This window comes from Dryas octopetala, chromosome 5 (assembly GCF_963921425.1).
Source record: "Dryas octopetala chromosome 5, drDryOcto1.1, whole genome shotgun sequence".
NCBI lineage: Eukaryota > Viridiplantae > Streptophyta > Magnoliopsida > Rosales > Rosaceae > Dryas > Dryas octopetala.
In genome coordinates this window covers 12581717-12603316 of record NC_141370.1, presented here as the reverse complement: position 1 = coordinate 12603316, position 21600 = coordinate 12581717, and the positions used below count along the sequence as shown (strand labels likewise).

The window sequence follows — 21600 nt, the reverse complement described above, 5'->3', positions numbered from 1 at the left end:
TTGTATTTTTTTTCTTTTTTTCTTCAATGAAGTATCATTTCGACAAAAAAGAAGAAAGAAAGTCAAGTCAAGTCAAGTGCTTTTGGTAAATTACGAGTAAACTTAAAGTGTGTTTAAGCTCATAAGAGTTTAAATTCAAGATATCTGTGTTTATATTTCATCTCATACCATGCACCGTTTTTACCACTGGCCACTGCCACTTAATGTACTCAATATGTCTGCTCTAGAAATAATAAAGGCATATAATATAGCTAGGATGGGGTGGTCCATGGAGTGAGGTCTATGAAATCGAGCTAACAAAAAATGTTACTAAAAAACAGCCAATTGGGCCTCTTTCAAAAGACATATCGATCGAACGCAGTGCCGGTAATAGCTTCCAATCACAAAGGGCTGCAAAACCAAACTGTTGGAGTGGAAATAGGCCTCAAGAGTATCATACGAATAAATTTAAGTATTCATTCTAAAATTAATTGGTAATGAAAGGAGTAGTTCAAACTCTTATAAGTTTTCGATGTGAGATCTTTATCTCAACATGCTTTGACACTTGTGGCGCTATTCAAGTTTAACACGTGAATAATTTATATTGGATAACGTAAAAGCACGTGTGACTGTTTGGCATAACACGTGGATAGTCTGCTTTGATACCATGAAGAAATTTAGGCATCTATTCTAAAATTAATTGACAATAAGAAAAGTAGCCCAAATCTTTATAAGTTTTCAATTGAGATATTTCTCTCAACATCTTATAGAACAATGCTCTTTACCAAGTACTTTTATATATCTTAATTGAAGGTCCTCCTAATTCTTGCATTTAGCTCTACTTAATATGTTATTGATCTTTGTTCTTTTTTTCTTTTTGGCATATTACATACTTGAAACTAGTGTATATCCAAGGGAGCCAGAACCCATGAAAGAACTCCTCCGGTTGACATCAAAACACCCTTGGTAGTTGGTAAAGTGGCGCTATCATACATAAAACTTTACTTTGGGGTAGTTAGATTTACATCCCTAAGTTTCTATTAGACGGATTAGCTTATAGTTTTAATTGTTTTGATTTTAGTCTTGTACTTTACAAACCGTTACAATTCAATAACACGTTAGCATCTTTCATCCATTAATTTGTTAAAACCATCCTTGAATCGCTAACATGACCAAAATCAAAATCGTAACGTTTTGTAAAGTACATGACCAAAAACGCCATAAATTTGAAAAGTTAATATATCCTTGAATTACAACTGTTTTTATAGTACATGGTCAAAAGTAGAATAATTGAACTTACATGGACCAAAATGAGACTTGATTTAAACTACAAGAACTAAAAGTGAAATTTGACTATTTTTTTTTAAAATTAAGTTAGAGGAAATCCAAACCATATACCCATCATAAATCCAAACCATATACCCATCATATACTACTTCCTAACACATACCCTCCCTACTATTTCTCAGAGGATAATCAAATTAAGATGCAGCTCTAGGAAGACCAGGATCACATGCATGAGGTTGATAGGTAGGCAGGATCATCTGTAGAGACTAGAGTTAATTGGACTACCTCAATCCATATCATTTAACAAACCTCAGCTGCAAATCTGTGTTAGACTTGAATTGGTTAAGGATTTTGGTCCTGATTTAAAGTACTCACTACTCTCCGACCCAAGAAGCCTTGTACATAGACAGCATGGGCAAAGGCTGAGCCCAGACGTCCAATCAAAGGCCCATAACCACGTGGCTCCAATGGACATTTTTCTTCTCTTCTTTTAACGTTTTCAATGTTCTGACCCGTGACAACGATAGACGATGAATGCAAGAAAAGTACCCAAAACGCATGTACATGGACAGCCGACCATAAGTTCCAGAGCCATATATTATACAACAGAAAATGTAAATATACGCAAAGGCGGTGAAGAAAACAAAAAATATATTCTGGAAGCTGAGATTCTGAATCATGAAAATAAAGAAAAAAGAGTGCTAATTGTACCTCTCACTTGTAAGTGAGAAATAAGAATGAGTAGTGTTTACATACACAATAAAATTGAAAGTTTTGAATCTCAAACAATGCAAGTGTTTTTATTGACCAAAAAGCCAAATTAAGTGTGTGCCATGTTCAAATATAGATTTATTTTGAACCTAATTTTCCTTTAAACACTATGTCAACTGCCAAGTTGATGATTAGTATTTATAATAAAAATTATAAGCATCTCAATTTTTTTTTTATCTGAATTGGGAATTTAAGTTTGAAATTAACCTCTTCATACCATTCATGTTCCATATGATACAATAGTGTAAGAAAATACATAGTATAAAAGAGAAGTGGGTTGAAAATTCCCATATTATCCATAGCTTTTAAGTGTATTATGAATTTTTTATAAATAATAAGTTACATTTGGAATTTCATAAATTTTAGTTGACAGAGTTTATGATGATATTGAAATGAACAATATTCATTATTTGAGAAATATAGCATTACTCAATTTAACAAAAGATTATTATATATATATATATACTTTTCCAAGGGTTTAAATTTGAAAATTTCGGCAAAATTTTGCCGAAATTTTCGATTTGAGGAGGGATCGAAATTGAAACCTAGTTTTGTTAAATTTTCGGGATAATTTCAGCCGAAATTTTCGCCGGTGATCTGGTTTTGAAATTTTGGGTTTTTGGAGAGGAGGCTGGGTTGGAGAGAAAAAGATAGTTTTGGGAGAAAAATGGGGCAGTGGCAGGGGGCGCGGCAGGGGGGAGATCGAGGGAGAAGAGGAGGGGGCGGCTGCAGGGGGGGCGTGGCAGGGGGAGATCGAGGGAGAAAGAGGAGGGGCGGCGGCAAGGGGTGGCCGGGGGACGCGACAAGAGAGAGATCGAGGGAGAAAGAGGAGGGGGCGGCGGCAGGGGGCGCGGCAGGGGGGCGACAGTGGAGGCGTGGCAGGGGGGAGAAAATGGTGAGGGCGGGTTGGTGATGGATTGGGGAGAGAGAGGGAGAGAGAGAAAGAAAGAGAGAGAGAGAGAGGGAGAGAGAGAAAGAAAGAGAGAGAGAGAGAGAGAGAGAGAGAGAGGAAAACATTGGAGGCTTTTGCTGAAGACTCGGGGGGAAAAGAAAAGAAAGGGAAGGAAGGAAAGAAAAAGAAGAAAAAAAAAAGAAAGGAAAAAAAGAAAAAGAAGGAAAGAAAAAGAAGAAGAAAAAAAGAAAAGAAAAAAAGAAAAAAAGAAAAGAAAAAAAGAAAAAGAAGGAAAGAAAAAGAAGAAGAAAAAAAGTAAAAAAAAGTAAAAAATAGAAAAAAAATTAAAAGGTTTAGGGTTGATTGGGGTTTGGGGCCTTTGGGCAATTGTAAAGAAAAAAAAATAGTTTGGGTTTTCATTTGGCCTTTTTGGAGTTTCGTTTAGTTGTTTTTAAACCCTAAATTTGTAAACTCTAATATATTTCTATATAAAAAATAATTTAAAATACTCTAAAGAGCTTAAACCCTAATATCATATACCATATCCTAGTTTGAGGTTTTTGGGCAATTGAAAAAAAAAAAAAATTTTGAGATTTCATTTGGTCGTTTTGGGGTTTCGTTTAATTGTTTTTAAACCCTAAACCAATAAACTTTAATACATTTTTATATAAAAAATAATTAAAAATATCCTAAAGGGCCTAAACCCTAATATCCTATACGATATCTTAAATAATATAGAGTATAAATTGTAAAGTATATAGAATTTAGTGTATATATTATAGAGTATAAAGAATATATTAATTTTATTTATTCATTATACTAATTTTATTTCACAGTATTTATCTTCAGCGCGCATTATATTCATCTTATATCACATTAAATTTATTATATAATTTGGTTTCTTCAATATTTTTTATCAATGTAGTAGATAATATGTTAAATAAACATATAGTAAAGTTTCATTCAAAATTTTCGTATTTTGATAGTAATTTTCATCATTTTTATCTAATTTCTATCGAAATTTAAAAATATTCAAAATTTTCGTCGAAATTTTGATCGAAATTTTATCGAATCTCAAAATTTTATTTATATACTGATATACATCACCCGCGTGTGCGCGGCAACCGCTTAATTATTAAGGAGAGGGGTTGATTACTTAGATTCTTTGAAATAATGACGAAAAGATGAGCACATCATGTGTGCCTTTCCTTGTATTTATGGTAGGCTAGAAACTAGAAAGTACATGTTACTCTTCTATTTTTTACTAGTCTACGACTCTTTCAAACGTGACCAAAGCTTAGGAGCTGAAAAATATTTTTGGAAGGAAATTTTGGAATGGAGGGAGAGGCAGAGATTGAGCGGTTGCCATTGGACCTTTTGGCTCATATCTTTGTCTTGATCACTTCCTTCACTGATTTGGCCCAGTACGTTTTTTAATCTCTTTTTTTTTTCTGATTATTTTTTGGTCCTGATTGTCTTGAATTTTTTCTTTTTACTATGTAGTTTTTGGGTTTTTCTTTGAAGGGGTTGGTCTTGTTGTTGTTGTTGATTTTGGGTATGTGGGTTTGTGTGTGTTTGTGAAGGGCAAGCAGTGTGTGCCGGAAATGGAAACAAGGGGTGAAGCAGTCTTTGGGTCGCAGAGAGAGTTTGAGCTTTGCTGGTTGGAAGATGGATGATGACTCCACTGCACGTCTGCTTCGCTATGCCTACAGCCTCAAAGAGCTCGACATGTATGTACTCTCTCTGTTTTCTAGGTGTTTTATTATTTGTTCTTTTTAATTTTCTGTTTTTATTAAATGTCTGAAGAAAATTTTCTTAAGTTTTCCCTTTGGTGGTTTTTTCTGTAATTTTCTTTATCTCTAGAGCTTTAAAAACTAAAATTGCCAGTTATAATCCACATTAATATGTGATGGGCTTTCAGAGTCTAAGAGAGTGAAAATTGAAAACCTACTTCCACAGGGAAGGCTACGCACATTGTTTTCTGGGGTTGTTCTGAAGGTTACAAATTTATGTTTTATACTTTTATGTTTATGTTGTTGGTTTTAAATAATAGCTCTGGGAGTATTCGGAGTTTGCAAATAGCATAGCATGGGTGTAGTCACTGAAATTGAGACAAAATACTTACAGGAAGAAGAGAGAATTGGACTCTGAACTATAAGTGGTAAATTACATTCATGAGTGCTTCCTATCTAACATAATGCAAGGTTAGAAGAGAGATGTATGAGTCCCGTTAGATGTGAAAGATTCATAGAGTGGCGTCTGCACTATTGAGGAGAATACGAAGTGGCTTAGGATGAATTCAGGATTTCCTAACCCAACTTGAGTGTCCTCTCACATGATCACTCAAATAACCTACCTCTGAGTTTTTGGGTGAGCTATGTGATGATGCGTTAGATTGCATGTTCTCATTCAGTACCAGTAGTTCAATCACTTTTGTGAGTTTAGGTTTTACTCCAGAAAAGTTCACCACATATGAAAGTGTTCTTATCTGGTGATGCATTGGCAGCAACTTGTTTGGGTTAGTATCACTGATAACCCACGATGATCTATACCAAATACAGGGTTTGGCAGCATAAAGGATTTAATAATTGGTGGACATATTATGCTTTCGCAGATTCCTACCATGTATGTTATGTACTCCCTTTGGACTTCTTAGAAGTTAGAAGGTGTGTTGCCAGCTTTGTCAATAGCTAAACTCAGACTTCGACAATATCTATACTTTTTTTTTTTTTTATAACAACTTTTATTTGCATCAGATTTGAGTCTGATACCATAAATATTTGATTTGGAATAGTCTGGTGTCATGTATAACATTATATTTAAGTAGGGTCATAGGAGGGAATGCCTAAATATGATCATAGTCTCAGCATTTGGCATGAAATGGCCAACGCCATATATCTTTATCAATATTCAAGATGTACCAATTAGATTTATTGATGATTTAGTTCATTTGTCTTCTATGTATACTCAGATCAAGGAGCCGTTGGGGTTGCCAGATAACTGACAATGGATTGTACAGAATATCTTTAACAAAGTGCATCAGCAATTTAACATCCATATCCCTATGGGGTATTACTGGGATCACAGATAAAGGTGTTGTTGAACTGGTATGTGATAATTATAATTTCAGAACACAAACACGCTTTAGCAGTACATGTTATATTGTGCTTTTGTTTAGATGAGTCATGGTTCATCTTTCTCAGTTTACTTTACTTTCCAACAGATATCAAGAGCCAATTCCTTGCAGCACCTAAACATTGGTGGCACATTTATCACAGATGAATCATTATATGCCATTGCTGATAGCTGTCCACATTTGAAGGTAAGTTGTTCAGGAGAACTACATTATGAGTTTCCATTTTGGGCCACAATATTCAGAACTCCCTACTCCTAGTTTATGAGTTCAAATTCATGTCCTCCCCTCTAGTTGCCATTCAATATATAAGGATCTGTTTGAAAATGCTGATGGCAGTGCGAAAAACGCTTTCAAATAATCAGAAGTGATTTCTATAATGTTTGACAGAAATAGATATAGTGCCTTTTGGGTTATAAAAGTGCTTCATGGAGAAACGCTTGATAAATTCCTTAAGAACTGCTTCCAGGTGAAGTACTTGAGTTTTCAATGAAATTTTCTGTGTTTCAGTAAAAGCGCTAATGAGCTGAAACATTTTCTTCAAAAGCTTTCTCATTTCACAAATAGCCCCGTAGTTCATCAATATCTATCATGCAATAGAATAAGCCATTTTCCAAAATGAATTTTCTGGAATCTGTTTGTTCCGTAGATGAATGCTGAACATGCATGTCTACTGTTTGTTTCCAGACTATTGTCCTGTGGAGCTGCCGTCATGTAACAGAGAATGGGCTTCTTGTTCTTGTAAATAGATGCAGCAAGCTAGAATCGATCAATGTATGGGGGACTAGAGTTCCTGTGGACTGCTTCATTGTTTTGCTTACTATCAGTCCGGCTCTTAAGATAAAACCCAGAGGACTGCCGTTAAATGTTGCTGCTTCGTTGTGGCCCGTTGTGTAACATGGCCATCCTCAGAGTTGCTTTCTTATGTTGCCCTATGTATGTATTTTCCTTCTTCGGCTCAATGCCCTAGATGGGAGGTTGAGGTTTATTTATCAGCTCAATAACTGCTGGTGGTTGTATTATAGCTCGCGCTCTGTATATAATTCACATGAATCACATCCAACTGTATTCTTTTGTTCAAGGTGTGAATGAGATTGAAATTTATTCAAATGCAATAATTCTAAAGTCATCTTAACCTTTCCCAAAGTTTGTTCATGAGACAAGCAACAATATCTTCTAAGAAAAAGATAAAGTTTTTAGTTGGTCCATATATAATAAACAAATGGAATCCAAAATTTTGAAAAGTGGAAGCAATGTTCCTTGTTCAAAAGAGAGATGGGGTAGAGAGTAAATGCCATGATTGTTAGTATGAGATTTCAAATTCAAATAATTTAGTTGTTATTGTGGGGTTGAAATATATGCCTTTAGTACTCAAAATCCCAGAGTAGTCCAATTTTGTATTGGAAATTGGTCGGTTTTTTCTTTTCACAGGTGGTTTTTTCTTATCATGTGGGACGTGTAACAAGAGTATCCATGACCAAAGTCAATCATCCAACAGTATTCAAATATGGGATACCAAATTCAAGTTTAGAAAATCAGAAGGTTGAATTGAATCTGAGTACTGCATTATGATAAAGTGTAGAAACTAAATTTGATCTTCAATTTTTACAACTACAAACTCCGAATAAACCCTTTTTATTGGAAAAAATTTAAAGACAACATGACCTTTTAAGGGGGAAAGCAAACCAAAGAAGACGTGGAATGTTAAAATACAACTATTAGGAAAACCTAGTACCTAGGACTGATAAATAACTATCAGGAAAACCTAATATAAGAACTTCTACAAATGCTACGCCGTACATAGCCCTATTCATACTACATACTCACCATTCTCTGACAGAAGACCTGAACACACAAAAGAGACATGGAAATATTGATTACAAAGTGGAAACAAGAAGACAGATAAAAGGAAACAGAAGTGAAGATAATGCAGCTTTACAGCATAAACTTTCAGATCAGCAGACAAATGAATGCAACATAGCAAGTAAAACCAGTTCTGGCAGTTGGATATGTCTTTTTTCGCTTAGACTCCTCGATGGATGGGATTTATATACTCCTGTTTGGTGCCATGGTTACTGATGTGTGTGTGTGTATATATATATATATATATATATATATATATATATAACTGTGACCATTTCTACATATTTTAGAGATTTGGTTATGGAAACAGCTCAATGCGATGTTTGATTTCATAACATACACAAATAATATCTATAAATAATGGACCAAATTCATTGCCACTATGTTTATCTGACCAAAAGGATCGATGTCTATTCAAAAAACCAGTCCCAGTGACCTCTTGACCAACCTTATGTAACAAAGTAAAAAATTGAAATGATATTGATATGTATTAGTGGGATACATGTATTGAGCCTTTAAGGTAAGAGGCTAAAAATTATAAGGTGAAATTATCAACATACAGAGCATTGCAATGACTGAACAACCAGCCATATCATGAAGTCTACTACATACCTGAACCAATCCCTGGTGCATTCTTGGTTCTTCATGGTCACTATCTACTTCAGATGCCTGTGCAACTCCATAATTCTTGTCACAATAGAATCACAAAGTTTTTTCCTTTACAATCACGTCATTACTCTAGCAACCACAGGAACCACTCCTTGGCCTTCCACTCAACTAGGCAGTGTAACGGTTGTCAATCTAAATTTAGTTTGACATAATAGAACACCTCAAGAAGTAACTCACTAATAACTATCCTAGTATTTAGATGTTGCAGTCATAACCAAAATTCCATCAACGGAAGATAAAACATAAAGATAACCAAGTGAATTGGAGAATAGACTGTTGAAGCAGAACTTGCAAACTGAACAGAACCAGTAAAGCTTCCTGCATTATTGGTCATTGGACTTCTAGTAGGTACAGAAACATTCTTGCAAGATCCAAAAGGTGCTCCAGCCTGTGAAAATCCAACAATACAGAGTTTTTTTTTATAATCAACGCCACTACACAAAATGGTGTCATCGACTCATCAAAGAGTATGGGTACAACAGTAGAAGCAACCTAAACTTGGCCTTTGAGAATCATCAGAAAACAGAGAATCCAGAAAGGCCTTGAATAAAAAGATGTTGAATCAAGTTCAACTCTGACATATGATTTTGCAAAAGATGTCAGTATTGGGACAAAATGAATGTGTAAAGATTATAATACATCTCCAAAAATAATGCTCAATGAACTGGTATAAAACCCTTCAATCTTAACTGAGCACCTCAATATTACTCGCAAGATGATAGGAGGGAAAAGGAAAAAGGATATATGAAAAACAGCAATTAGTGTTGACATGTAGACCAATTCTAGATTCAGATAGGCACCTGTAGCTAAGTTGACATAAAATTATAAAAGAAACTAATAATTTATATAAACATATTTTGGGCAAATAGAAAGATAGGAATATTTAGTGAAGTTTTAAAATAATTCTTCAGGTTAGTGGCCAAAAAAAAAAATATATATTCTTCAGGTTGGACAAAGTTGGATTCAGGCCACAAGAGTTTTTGACCACTGATTTGGATGGAAAAAATCAATAAAGAAGTATAAAGAACAAAAGTGAATGTGGAAACAAGTAATATACACAAACCTGGCAGGCAGCGACAGTACTACACCCACAAAGTGTTGGGCCATTCATTCTATCAACAGCATCAAACACACCTCCTCCATCACTCCTCTGCATTAGCATCAATTTATGCTTAGTTAAAATGCCTAGTTGGATGATGTTTTAGTATGTTTCCCTATCTAAAACTTCCATACCATGTAAAAGTTGACTGCCAAAAAGTTTGGCATCAACCCTGCTGCTTTGTAGCAGGTACCGACCATCGCTTCAAGTGGAGTTGAATGCTCTTTGCAAGCTTCAGCTTCAACTGGATATGTTGGGAAGTAATTTTGGAAGAAAAGAGACGCACTTCTTGAATTCAGTGGCTTTGATTCCTTTCTCTTTGGGCATGAGCCTGGTTTCACCCCAGGATCTCCAGCTGAAACCCAATAAATAAAAGACTGTTAACTACACGATCCAAAAAATATTTGTAAGGCATAATGATATTTCATGGATATGTACTTACATTCGTTTTCCACCATGTACTTCCACTGGTAAGCTATCCCTTCCTGTGCTTCCTTTGAAGAATCAGAGGTGAAAACAATAAGCCGGTGATTCTCTTGCACCATCTCAGTTACAGTGGGCCAATCTTCACCCTTTCTTGGCATTTTGGACACAGGAAACCAATACTTGTCTAACCCAGCATTGGTAAACAATGTTATTAACCCTTTTGAAGTATGTACATAGTCCTCAATTATAATGGTCACAATCTCCGTTGGGTTCTGGCTTAGAAATGCCGCCACTTCCGTCAAAGTGTTAATTGCAGGTTGCTGAGAAAAATCCAATAGACACATTATAAACAGCTTTGCAAAACTATAACCATAAAATTCACATATTGGCAAATTGATAAGAAGGAAGAAACATTACAAATGCAGTGAAGTTGTAACATTGCCCCCGAAACGAATGGCAAAGCCAGATATCATTCTCGAAATCGTACATATCCAACATCAGCCCCCTCACTCCATTCTAAAACAATAGAACATAAATTAAGACAAATATTTGTACTATTAAATAATAAAAGAAGCAAACACAGGACACTTTCATTCTAATTTTAAATTCCAAGAAACAAAGTAAAGAAAGGAATGGCATTCCAAACGTATCATACTCCGCCATTTCAGTGACTTGGTCCTTTCGTTAAAATTCTATGAAACCAAAACTGGCATAAATAGAACATATGCAAAAAACGTCACATACTCTCAACTGGTTAGTAACAGTGTCTTCTTGATTGTAAAATGTCAATCTTTGAACACCAGGCAAAGGCGGTGCATCGACGATGCTGAACGAATTATGAGTCACCAACCACGTGTACTTGTTGAAGGGCAATCCATTAACCTACAACATCAATAAATTGCAAAAAACCGCTCAGACCCATCACCAAACCATGCAAAGCAAAAATGGGATGACAACCATTTCTTGAATTTAGCTCAAAATGACTCAGACAGTCAGACCCATCACCAAATTCACAAATTCACAAGTCCAAAAAGCTTACAATTGAAGTGGGTATGACTGGTTGGCCTCTGGTACAGACGGGCTGAGTCCTGCCCAAAGCAGGGCAGTTGCCACAGTAAAGACTCGGCCCACAGTCCGTGGCCGCTGCGCAAGCTTCCAGAACCTGTAAATTTTTCTAACTTTGACGTCAAACCCAGATCTTGAACATTCAAATGGAGGCAGTAAAGATAGAGAAAAACCTGGCAATTGCCACTGGAGCAAGCAGTGGAAGTGGTTGCCAAGGCCGAGAAGAAGAGCAGCAACAGAAAGAGGTACCCGATTGTTGATGAGGCTCTGCATAAGCCACGGTGGTCCGCGAAACAGGCTAGCATGGCAGCTTGCTTATGCAGAGCTCCAGAAAGCCACCGCCCACCAGAGAGAGAGAGAGAGAAGGAAGGAGAGGCAGTGAGTCTCTCGGACACAAAGCAAAAGAGAGAATTTTTACTGTAGAGAAGGGTGACAAGTTTTTGGTCTTAAACGCGGGCTTTATCACCTTTAATAATTAATATTTTCTCTTTCTTTAAGGTACCAAGTACCACTTTTTCCTGCCTCCCAAGGTTCCATTTCGAACCATGTCGTTTTGTTTTTTTGTTTTGTTATTAATTTTCACTAACCTGTTCCTCTAAGTTTAGCCAATTGTCTTAAATTCTTGAGTACACTACTGCCCCCAAATTACAGAAAATTATTCCTCAATTTTGACCAAAGTTTCATTTTGATCTCTCAACTTTTATAGCAATCATTTTAGTTTTTAGATTTTGACTAAAGTCTCAAAATCTAACTTATGTTAAGTTTTTTGTTCAAAATGATTATATATATTATGCATGACCGCTAAATCATGAATAATTTAATCTTTGTAATCACACAATACATGTTCACTAAACTGGTACCTTTCGTCCAATTTTATACCCCACTCCCGCCTTTTTCTTCTTGACACTTCCATCTCAACCCTAAAAAAATAATTTCAATGCTCTACAATTGCAAGAAGATTTATCTAATGCATGTGTACCGTTTGACTTTTTTATGTGAGGTATTTTTTGTGTGAATATCCTTAATGTAGTGATCATGTGTAACAGAAGCTAGGCTTTGTCGTTACTGAACACAGATCTTAAAATATGAGCACAAAAATGATTGCTATGAAAGTTTAGCAATCAAAACAAAACTTTTAATTACAGTTTAAGGACCATTTGAGTAAAGACCCTTTCCAACGGCTACATCAATAATAGTGGAGAAGAAAGAAGATGAACGTTTGAATACAAGAAAATGAATTTTAAGTTATATTTTCAGGTTTTTTAGAGTGTTATTTAAAAAAAAAAAAAACACACACACACATAGAGCAGGACTATTCTTGAAAAAAAAAAAAATTCTTAAGAATGACCATACCCTTGTCCTTGTCAAAGTTTGCCTCGGTTGAAATTGGTCGTTTGTGTATTAAAGCTTTGAATTTTTTCCCCACATGATAAGTTACATGCAAGTGCTTCTCACATGGTGGGGTAGGTTTGCTTCTGCTCAGCGGCTTCAACTGTAGTGTAGGGCACTCGGGTGTGATATCTGTCCACTACCGTCACGCAATTGCATTTGTTGGCTTCATACTCGTAGGAAACATGGTTGTTAAGAAATAAATGCCTTCTTAATTGTTGGTTTAGACAACTTATAAAGTGGGTCCAAGAATATATCAAATGAAAGCACGTAACGCTTCTGATTAATCAAGTATATTATTAATACACCAAAGATTTGCAATAAACTCCGACCCGAAAGAAAGAAAAAAAGATTTGCAATCAATTAACCAGATAAATAGTTGATCCAATCAAGGGCAGTATGGGAATTTTGGATAAGCACCACGCCAGAACTAGTTGGAAACAGTGGTCACAAGGACGTATTTGACTTCTAAGTCGCGTTAAATGAATTTCATGTCAAAGTGCTATTTTTGATTCACTATGCTTGCACCCTTTCCAGCTTTGCAAATGCAATTAGCTTTGAAGTAAACATGAATTGTTAAAAATACTATTCGGTTTCTCATTTGAGAAGGCAATGGCCTCTGTAACAAAACGATCAAGAATACATCTGTGGTCAATGAGAATGATGCATCTTCTACCTGTAAAAGAATGGCCAAAACAAAAAATGGTAAATCTGATTCAAATAAATCTTCGGGTTAAGCAAGCTTCTTTGCACGACCACTTGAAGGAGCACCGTCATCCTTTTTTGACCCGGATGCCTCAGGCTTACGAGCCCAAGCAGGAGCTCTATCAGGCTCATAACGATAATCATAGAAAAGTTCCTCTCCTGAAGCAATTCGTTCCTTGGCAAATATGCCCACCCTGTGATCTCCAGCAACCATAATTACCTGCCATCGAATGGTGTAATGTAAAGTCTACAATGTTGTTTTAAAATAAAAATAAATACCCTATACGAAACCCCAAGCAAAGACGGTCAAAAGGGTACCTTCGCATAGCAATTTGGATCTGGAGAATGGTTGGCAAACTTTAATTTATCACCCTTTCGATAAGCATCAAGAACAAACTGTACAACACCAATGTTTATTCAGACTTTATTGAAAAGAAGATGTTAAAATATCAAATGGAATCTAATGAAAGTATATAACACATGCCTGATCATTCAGATTGAAGAGAAATGATGAATTTTCACGGTCATATATTTTTCCGCGCTTATCTGCTTCTCGATGTGAGATCAACTCCCCAGTATACTCACCAAGGTATTCATGCTTGCTGACGCAATTCTGGAGGATGGCTAGGAAAATTAGCCAGCAGCAAAATGAAAAGCACGGATGACATAAGATCGATGCTTTACCTTTAAGAAAGCACCCCAGCCAGATATGTCAGATCTTCCAAGTAAGACCTGTACATAAATGAGAATGAAAGCACTCATTAGTCATTACTAGAGGACTTCACCCCATTGAGCATTTCTTCTGACAACAGTTCATGAAGTAAATTTTCGCATAAACACTAGCTTTTGACCATGCATCTATAGAAGGAAAGAAGAAATGAAACAAAAAAGTGAAATGTCAATACCCTTTGTTGTTGTTTCAGAAGAAGCTTCATATTTCGACACTCATAATTGTCACCTCTTTGGTTTGGAACCCCAAGAGTACCATCACCACAACTGCAAAACGAATTTTCTCAGTTCAAATAACAGAAAGTTGAACAAAGAGAAAAGAACAACAACAATCTATATTTATAAAAGTCAAAGAAACTGAAAATAATGTAACCTCCAAATGTTATTTTTCCAAAGAAAAAAAAAAGAAAAAGAGAATAAACTAAATCACATGACAAATTTCAAAAACTAATTCATGGAGCAAAATTAAATGTGCATTTATCAGGTGATCATCAGAATGGTGAAAGTATATATACGTTAATGGTTTATTTTCATTTGTCATCACTTAATTATGACTATCTGATTCTAGAATGTCAACACAAATGTATATGAGACATAATTTAGGCATAGAAAATTGGCTAAGTTAAATGTTCTCAACACCAAAAGTTGCGAAAAGATGAATTCAATCACAAGGCAGCATGAGCAGTCTGAAGCACATTGATGATATCATGCATCACAATTCAAACCCATTACGAAAAAAAAAACAGTTATAAGCTCACCTGACCCAACAATTCCTACAAACATCCGGATCACATTCCCTGTCTGCAGCAAAGCATGGGCACTGACGACTTCGGCATTGACTTTTAGCACAATGACAGCCTCTAAATCTATTCTTGCAACTCTTGGGACACCTAGACAAATAAGTTCCAAAAAAAAATTGGCGATATCATGCATCGCCAATTTTTTTTTTATACAATCCAAAGGCATATGCACTATCAGAACACTTAAATCTATAAACCATGTAATTGACAATTTGGTGAGGCATGCAGCTGACCAAGTGGAAAGTTTACGAAGAGAAAATGAATTACCTATCCCTTTTTAAAAATAATAATTATGAGGAAATAAAAGCTCACCCACAGTACTTCTCACAACAAGTCCCATTTTGAAGACAAGCACACTGCTTTCCACAAGCTGTCTGGCAACCACATGGATTATACTGCCTACATGGCTGATCTTTTCGCTCAGTAATTCGTTTCCTTATTGAATGGTAAGCAGCAGATTTCCAAGTATACTTCAAGCGGCGAACTCTGCCCCTTCTACGTAAAAATCTTGATCTTCTTCTTGCTTCATTATTGCCCTAAAGTTCATTTCAACATAGACAAAATACAATCACTTGTTAGGGCAGGGAGGGTCCTGTTCAATAACAAAAGAGCATATTGACAAAAACTGAATAGATCAATTAAAATCAACCTTGGAATACCCTTCAACAAGGGAGTTTGCAGCATCACCTGCTTGGCAGGACATCTTACTCTCTGAGTAATTCATATACTGAAAAACCTCCCAACAAGTTTTCATACCATTTAAAAGGTTCCTTGCTATTAAACAGCTGTGATGAGAGATATATACCCATTATTAGATGGAGACAGGAAAAAGTATATCAAGTAATTTACAAATCCAAAGGATTAAAATGATATTTCCCACCACTAGCACAAATCCACCATTTTTTTTTCAAGGCTAGATATTCTTAATCAAATTCCAAAAGTACAGACAAATTTCCAATATATAATACTCTAGACGGTAGATTGATTGTAAAATTTAGGAGTTTTATATCACAAACTCAAGGGGGCTTATACACATGTGCTTAAACTACAAAAACTTTTTTTTTTTTAGACACTATTACACTAAAATGCTTAGGCCCCACAACTTTTCAATCTTTCAATATTCCCATAACTCCTTCACCTCCGTTTTAAAACTTCCAGGACAAAACCGCACCGATCAACTGGCACTTCATGCCAAATGATCAGTGGAGAAACTGCGGTTAACTGCTATGGCAGTTTCAACATTTCAGTTACACTATCTATACCCAATGGAAAAACACTAAGGGCCTGTTTGGTTAAAATTTTGGAGGCTTGGAAATGGGAAATCAATTCCATTCCCACATTTGGTAAGTACAGGGATGAGAAATGGTTTCCTGACCCATGTGAATCTGATGCACCCAAATGGGGGAAAATGAATCCCTCTTTCCAGCTTGGGTTTTGTTTTCCCCCCTCTTGGGAAAGCATTTATTGCACTTTTTTTGGCAAATATACCCCTGCTAAATTTTATCCAAAACAACTCTTCACATTCTTTTTATTCTTTGTTTAATAGATGTTGGTATAATTGGAAAACTGAACAATTTTTATTTCCTATTCATGTTCAAACCAAACATGGGAATGGAAATAAAAAGTTAATTCTTGGTTTACTTTCCCAACATTACCAAAAACAGTAATGAGAATCTTACATTCCCTTCCCCCTGGAAAAGGCATAGGAATTGATTGTCCAAGAAATCAATTCCATGAACCAAACGGGCCCTAATTCTAAATCTTAAACTCATAAATGCTCTAAAATATATTAAATCATACTTAAACACACTCAAATATACTCTAACACACCCCAAATATATTAAGATACAAGTAGAAAATAGGCAAACTAAAATTTTGCACTGCAGTTGCCGATCGATCAGCACCTACAGCAATCAATTGGCGGTCAATTCAGTATCACATGAATTCCTATTTGGCAGTCAATTTAATGCGACACTAAATTTCAGATATTGGACCACACTTAAGTTCATGCCTATCTAAAATCATCCCCAACATCAGTACCAATAAAAAATTTCAAAAAACAAAAAAATTTAACTGAAGAAAACACAAATTATATCCACTGACCTGTTCCTGCCAAAAATCTCTATTCCTTTCTCAAAAAGGCCCTTTTCAATAGTTTTCCAAGTTTTATCATCACTTAATTCTTGTTTATATATGTTTTCATCTACACACTCTTCTTTCCTCAGATTGTCATCACTACTAGTGGCAGGTGGACCAGTGATCATCTCAATTGATGAATCATCAGGAACTTCAACCAGAACTACTTTGTGACTGTCCTTAATAGGTGATTCCCTCATAAACCTTCCACTGGTAGAAGATTTCAGATTCTTTTGTGAAGAAGAACTAGTCTCTTCATTATCCTTGCATGAATTGGATCTAAGCTTCACATCACTTGGACAAGGACCACCATTAACAATAGAATCAGAATCAGAAACCACCATTTTCTTCTGCTTTTTCTGCATGCAAACTAGAACACGCTCTGCAACGCGCTTGCTGTTCCTCTTACGAATTCCACTTTTTCCTGCTAGTTTAGTCTTTGAGGAAGTTGGGTGATGGATATAAGTAGCATCCTGCCTGGGTCCATTCTCTGAATCACTGCTTTCTGAGATGTTTTTTGCATTTGATGAAGCACTTTCACTTTGGGAGGACTTTACCTTCTTTCTAGAAGATGGACCAGAAGACTTCTTTCTAGTTGATGTTTGAGCACCAGCACCATCCAATGATGTGACAGTTTTTTCTTCAAGATCACCATTCATTGGTGAGCTCACTCTAGCAATTCTTTCAGACTTCAGTACCTGAAATGAGACAGGTTGAAACTACATAAATCACATGTTTTCCAATTCTTTACAAAATTCCCAGCTACACAAATCACAGTAATCATACATAACACATACTGATCGATAGCAATTTGGACCACAAGATATATTCTCGTCATCTGGAGGACTCCATGAAGATTGTTTCTCAGCCTGACAATATTTTGTATCAGCATAGAATATAAAAGTCTGGTGTCACATTCAGACAGCCAATAAACATTACTTACAGGAAAGACAAGATCCTGTGAACATCCATGTAATCTGCAATCAAAGACCTGCCAGAAAGAAACATCAGTGGAACATACTTCAGTACAAAAAGGATAGCACAAAACAACATGCAAGTGAAAGTACAAATAGAATACTTACAAGGCATCGACGACAAAATAGGTTGTCAAATGAATCAAGAGCTGCATCCAGATCTTTATCAAGAACAGAATTCTCATTTTGTGAAATGTCTTCATTATCCTCATTCTTACAACTCTCCACAGCCTCTTCTTCCTTTATAAGAGTTTCATATCTTGCCTGTATAAGATGTTTGATGGTGTTTCATATCTCTGTAAAGCCAGCACAAAGCAAATGGGAAACGGCTGGACCAAAGCTTACACTGACCAGTTTTTATCACACTATAAATTGGACAGAGAAGCATGGCAGAATGGGAAAGAAGTGTAGTCCGGCAAAATGGAAATAGGAAAAGTCCATACCTTGACTTCAGAAGGGCTTCTAGAGAAACACTGTGCCAATGACTCCAGCACAGGATTAGAGAAACCAACTTCTTTTATAGTCATGCTGGTAAATGTAATAGAATAACAAAAGAATTATTAGTTGACTTTGCACACAGTATAAAATCATATATACTTTCAAAGTCAGATTCTCCATGTCGGAAAAAGAAATATATTTATCAAACTTCAATGATGGATTAAAGATAAAAACATGGGTCTCGGACTATTCTCTAGACACTAGAGAACTGAATATATAGGAAATTTCAAATTCCATAAAGTACACACATAAAATAATTCAATGAACTCAATTGTACTAAGCACAAAACTATACTACCATAATAAGGTTGACAAATGAGTACTAAACCATTTTTTGGGACAATAATTAAACATTTAATGAATTGTTATGATTAGAATTCTTCTTTGCATGACAACATTATGATTTCATGCAACTGGCAACCAAGAATCCATGGAATATGACAACAAACAGTTTTACAATATATTTCAGTATATGAAACAAAAGAAGAAAAAGGAACAAACTCATAGTTGATCACATTAGTTAACATGGTTATACCAACCGAAGTATATAGTCTTCCGATTCAACAAAATCCCTCTTTTCCTCTTCTTCATCAACTGCTTCCTCCTCACTATCACTGCATATAAGAGCCTCACCTCCATTTTGATCATAATAAATTCTTCTTCGACCTACCACTGACTGATCCTCTGTCATTCTTTGATTTCTGCACAAAAAGTATAAAAAAGCAATAATAATATTTCAAACAAGCTCAAATGAATTGAAATAGAAAGATAAGGAAAACATGATTATATGAGATCAGTTACACATTATTGCACAACATTATAAACGTTCAACTAATAGAAGTCACAACAGCAAATCTAGAAACTCAGAAACTGCAAGTTATTAAAATCAATAAATTGCAACATAAATTATGATAAACATTTGAACAAGTGCATTTGAAAATGATCTATATTTGAAGCAACACAGGGTGCATGCAATCATGCAATATCCTCTAAAAATTGCACAATTCAATTGCAAATGAGGCAGAAGAGGAAAAAGATTCTAATAAATTCTATGGACCTTATCTTGCAGCCCTTATAGAAAGGTATTCACTATAATGTTCTAAACATAATATTAAATCTATTTCATCTACCCACTGTTCTTCAATAAAAAGATCATATGATATTAATTTCAAAGTACAAAACAAAAGGAAATGACAGTGCTTAGAGAAATGTAATCAAGTTCTTTCCTAAAATTTTACAGGCAAACACACACACTTAAACAAACAGTATATAATGATAACCAACTCTGGTGCAGGTTACAGTGAACATAGATAAATTTATACAATATACTTGTAACCAGCTGAAGCTTTGTAGAAAGGCTAAAAGTTTCATATGTCAACTCATAAATCAAAATCGTTTTGATGATGTCCCACGTTGTAAAACATATAACTCCAGCACTTCACACAAGAAAACTAGGGTTATGGCACATGTGAGCTTGATATGAACCTACACGAGTATATAATTTAAATTTAAGTATAAAGATAATGAAAATAATATCAAGTGCTTAACACACCTGTCCAAAAATATCCATGTAGTATAAGGAGGTAGTCTTTTGATTTCAGGAAGCTTGATAGGACGAACAGCATTCTTGACTGCAACATTAGATTCTAGAAGAACCGCTGTGGAACCATGGCCATCTTCTTGAGAGCTATCCTTGTTCTCACCACTTACATCAATACCATTTTGCATGTCAAATGCATCTTTTTGCCTCTTTGTTAATAGATCTACACTTTTACCAGTATCAATAATCCTACCACTTCCTCTTTCCATTGACACATTGTGCAAATATTTAGTGACGCCAGCCAATTTCTGCCTGTTTATTTCCATTCTTTTCTGCAATGAAAAAAATCCAAAGTATTATGAGGACAAAACTCAATATAGTACTATCTAATACCAATACAACAATAACCGTAAGCTCCATGGTAATGCACCTTTACAGAAACACCACGGTTCGAAGTAACTTGCTTCTTACGAGAATCTATAACCAATGAAATCTCCTTGAGGGTCATAGTCAGCGTATTTTCTTGTGGTATCGTCATCTGTAGCAAATAATGATAAGTTTGAGCCCACTTAAAATATCATAAATCATACAAAACCCAGCAAAAAGTAGAGAGTAAATAAGCTTGTACAAGTCACACTGGAGTTGAATGAACACAAAACAAAGGGTTCTGTGTTCAAAGTACATGATAAATTAACCGGAATTTAAATAACATCGTTGAAATTGTCACTAAAAATCAAATTGAAGCAGAAACCAAATAAGCTAAATCACACACAAATGCAGCTAATTATGTCTCTATACATCAACCCACGCTTAAAACTCATACATACAAACACCTATGTACATGCATTTACTGAATATTTATAAAAAAATAAAAAAATATGCATGCATATATGTACAAGCACATACATTGACCAGAATGAGCATTATCCTAGACCAGCCAATAATGACCGAATTTGAACCTAATTTTCATGCATTTAGAGAGACAAAAAGATCGAGCAAAAGAACCAAAGGCTGATACCGGAGGGTCATTGCGAGGCTCCGATCTATTGGCAGAAGCTGAAGGCGAAGCCTTCGACGCCATTGTCGGAGACGAAGCTCGGGTAGGTAATTCGGACCCGGAACTGCGATTGCGGTTCGGATCGGGATCCGATTCATGCAGAACGCAATTCCGGATAAGACTGAGAAATTGTATGTAGGGTAGGGTTTGGGAGAGGGAATTTTGGCGGGTCGGACTTGAAACCCTAGTCACGTCTCAATTTGGGAGGGGCCGGCCCAGGAATTTTGGCCGTTTATTTAAAACTTTTATTTGAAAAGGAAAATACGAATAAGAGGTATTCTTTCTTTTTTTTTTTATTGCGTTTTATGGGTCGGAGTGTCGGACTTAGAATTTGGTAAAGGTTCGGAGAATGTGACTTTTTGGAAAAATTTTAATAATTTGGGGGGAAAAAGAAAAGTGATCCTCCATTTTGAATTGCGCACTGTAGTCTGTAGACATGTCCCTATAGGATTTCTGTAAATTTTTTTTTTTTTGGCATGGCTGTTTTTGTAAATTAATTAAGGCTTTAAAGGAAAAAAAAAAGTAATAAACAATAAACACAAATATACATATATATATATATATATTCATTTTTAAGTAGGGAGTGAAT

The 21600-nt window shown here is 35.5% G+C and overlaps 3 protein-coding genes across 4 annotated transcripts; 1 reads left to right on the top strand and 2 right to left on the bottom strand.

Annotated features, from left to right (window-relative positions):
- Positions 1-4192: 4192 nt before the first annotated feature.
- On the top strand, positions 4193-7211 carry LOC147284420 (F-box/RNI-like superfamily protein). Its single transcript, XM_086244931.1, has 5 exons — positions 4193-4353; positions 4513-4659; positions 5901-6036; positions 6153-6251; positions 6750-7211. Exons 1-5 carry the CDS (start codon positions 4265-4267, stop codon positions 6957-6959), a joined length of 681 nt encoding a protein of 226 aa, XP_086101057.1. The 5' UTR covers positions 4193-4264; the 3' UTR covers positions 6960-7211.
- A 449-nt stretch (positions 7212-7660) lies between these two features.
- On the bottom strand, positions 7661-11606 carry LOC147284419 (PLC-like phosphodiesterases superfamily protein). 2 transcript variants are annotated; one of them, XR_015122276.1, is made up of 9 exons: positions 11358-11606; positions 11159-11281; positions 10864-11001; positions 10537-10635; positions 10136-10439; positions 9828-10048; positions 9658-9744; positions 8538-8982; positions 7661-7907 (listed from the first exon to the last, which is right to left on the bottom strand). XR_015122276.1 is itself a non-coding variant. In XM_086243259.1 (8 exons), exons 1-8 carry the CDS (start codon positions 11487-11489, stop codon positions 8803-8805), a joined length of 1284 nt encoding a protein of 427 aa, XP_086099385.1. In that variant the 5' UTR covers positions 11490-11606; the 3' UTR covers positions 8248-8802. The 2 variants fall into 2 exon arrangements, 1 of the variants encoding a protein (XP_086099385.1); XM_086243259.1 differs by lacking the exon at positions 7661-7907 and having other exon boundaries at positions 8248-8982.
- Positions 11607-12929: 1323 nt separating this feature from the next.
- CLF (SET domain-containing protein) lies at positions 12930-21197 on the bottom strand. The gene is made up of 17 exons (XM_086243258.1): positions 20973-21197; positions 20385-20492; positions 19967-20286; positions 18954-19115; positions 18361-18445; positions 18026-18181; positions 17887-17934; positions 17741-17812; positions 16911-17641; positions 15457-15592; positions 15120-15343; positions 14766-14897; positions 14184-14274; positions 13963-14010; positions 13763-13891; positions 13597-13674; positions 12930-13498 (listed from the first exon to the last, which is right to left on the bottom strand). The coding sequence occupies exons 1-17, from the start codon at positions 21033-21035 to the stop codon at positions 13307-13309; spliced, it is 2775 nt and encodes a 924-aa protein (XP_086099384.1). The 5' UTR covers positions 21036-21197; the 3' UTR covers positions 12930-13306.
- Between the last annotated feature and the right edge of the window lie 403 nt (positions 21198-21600).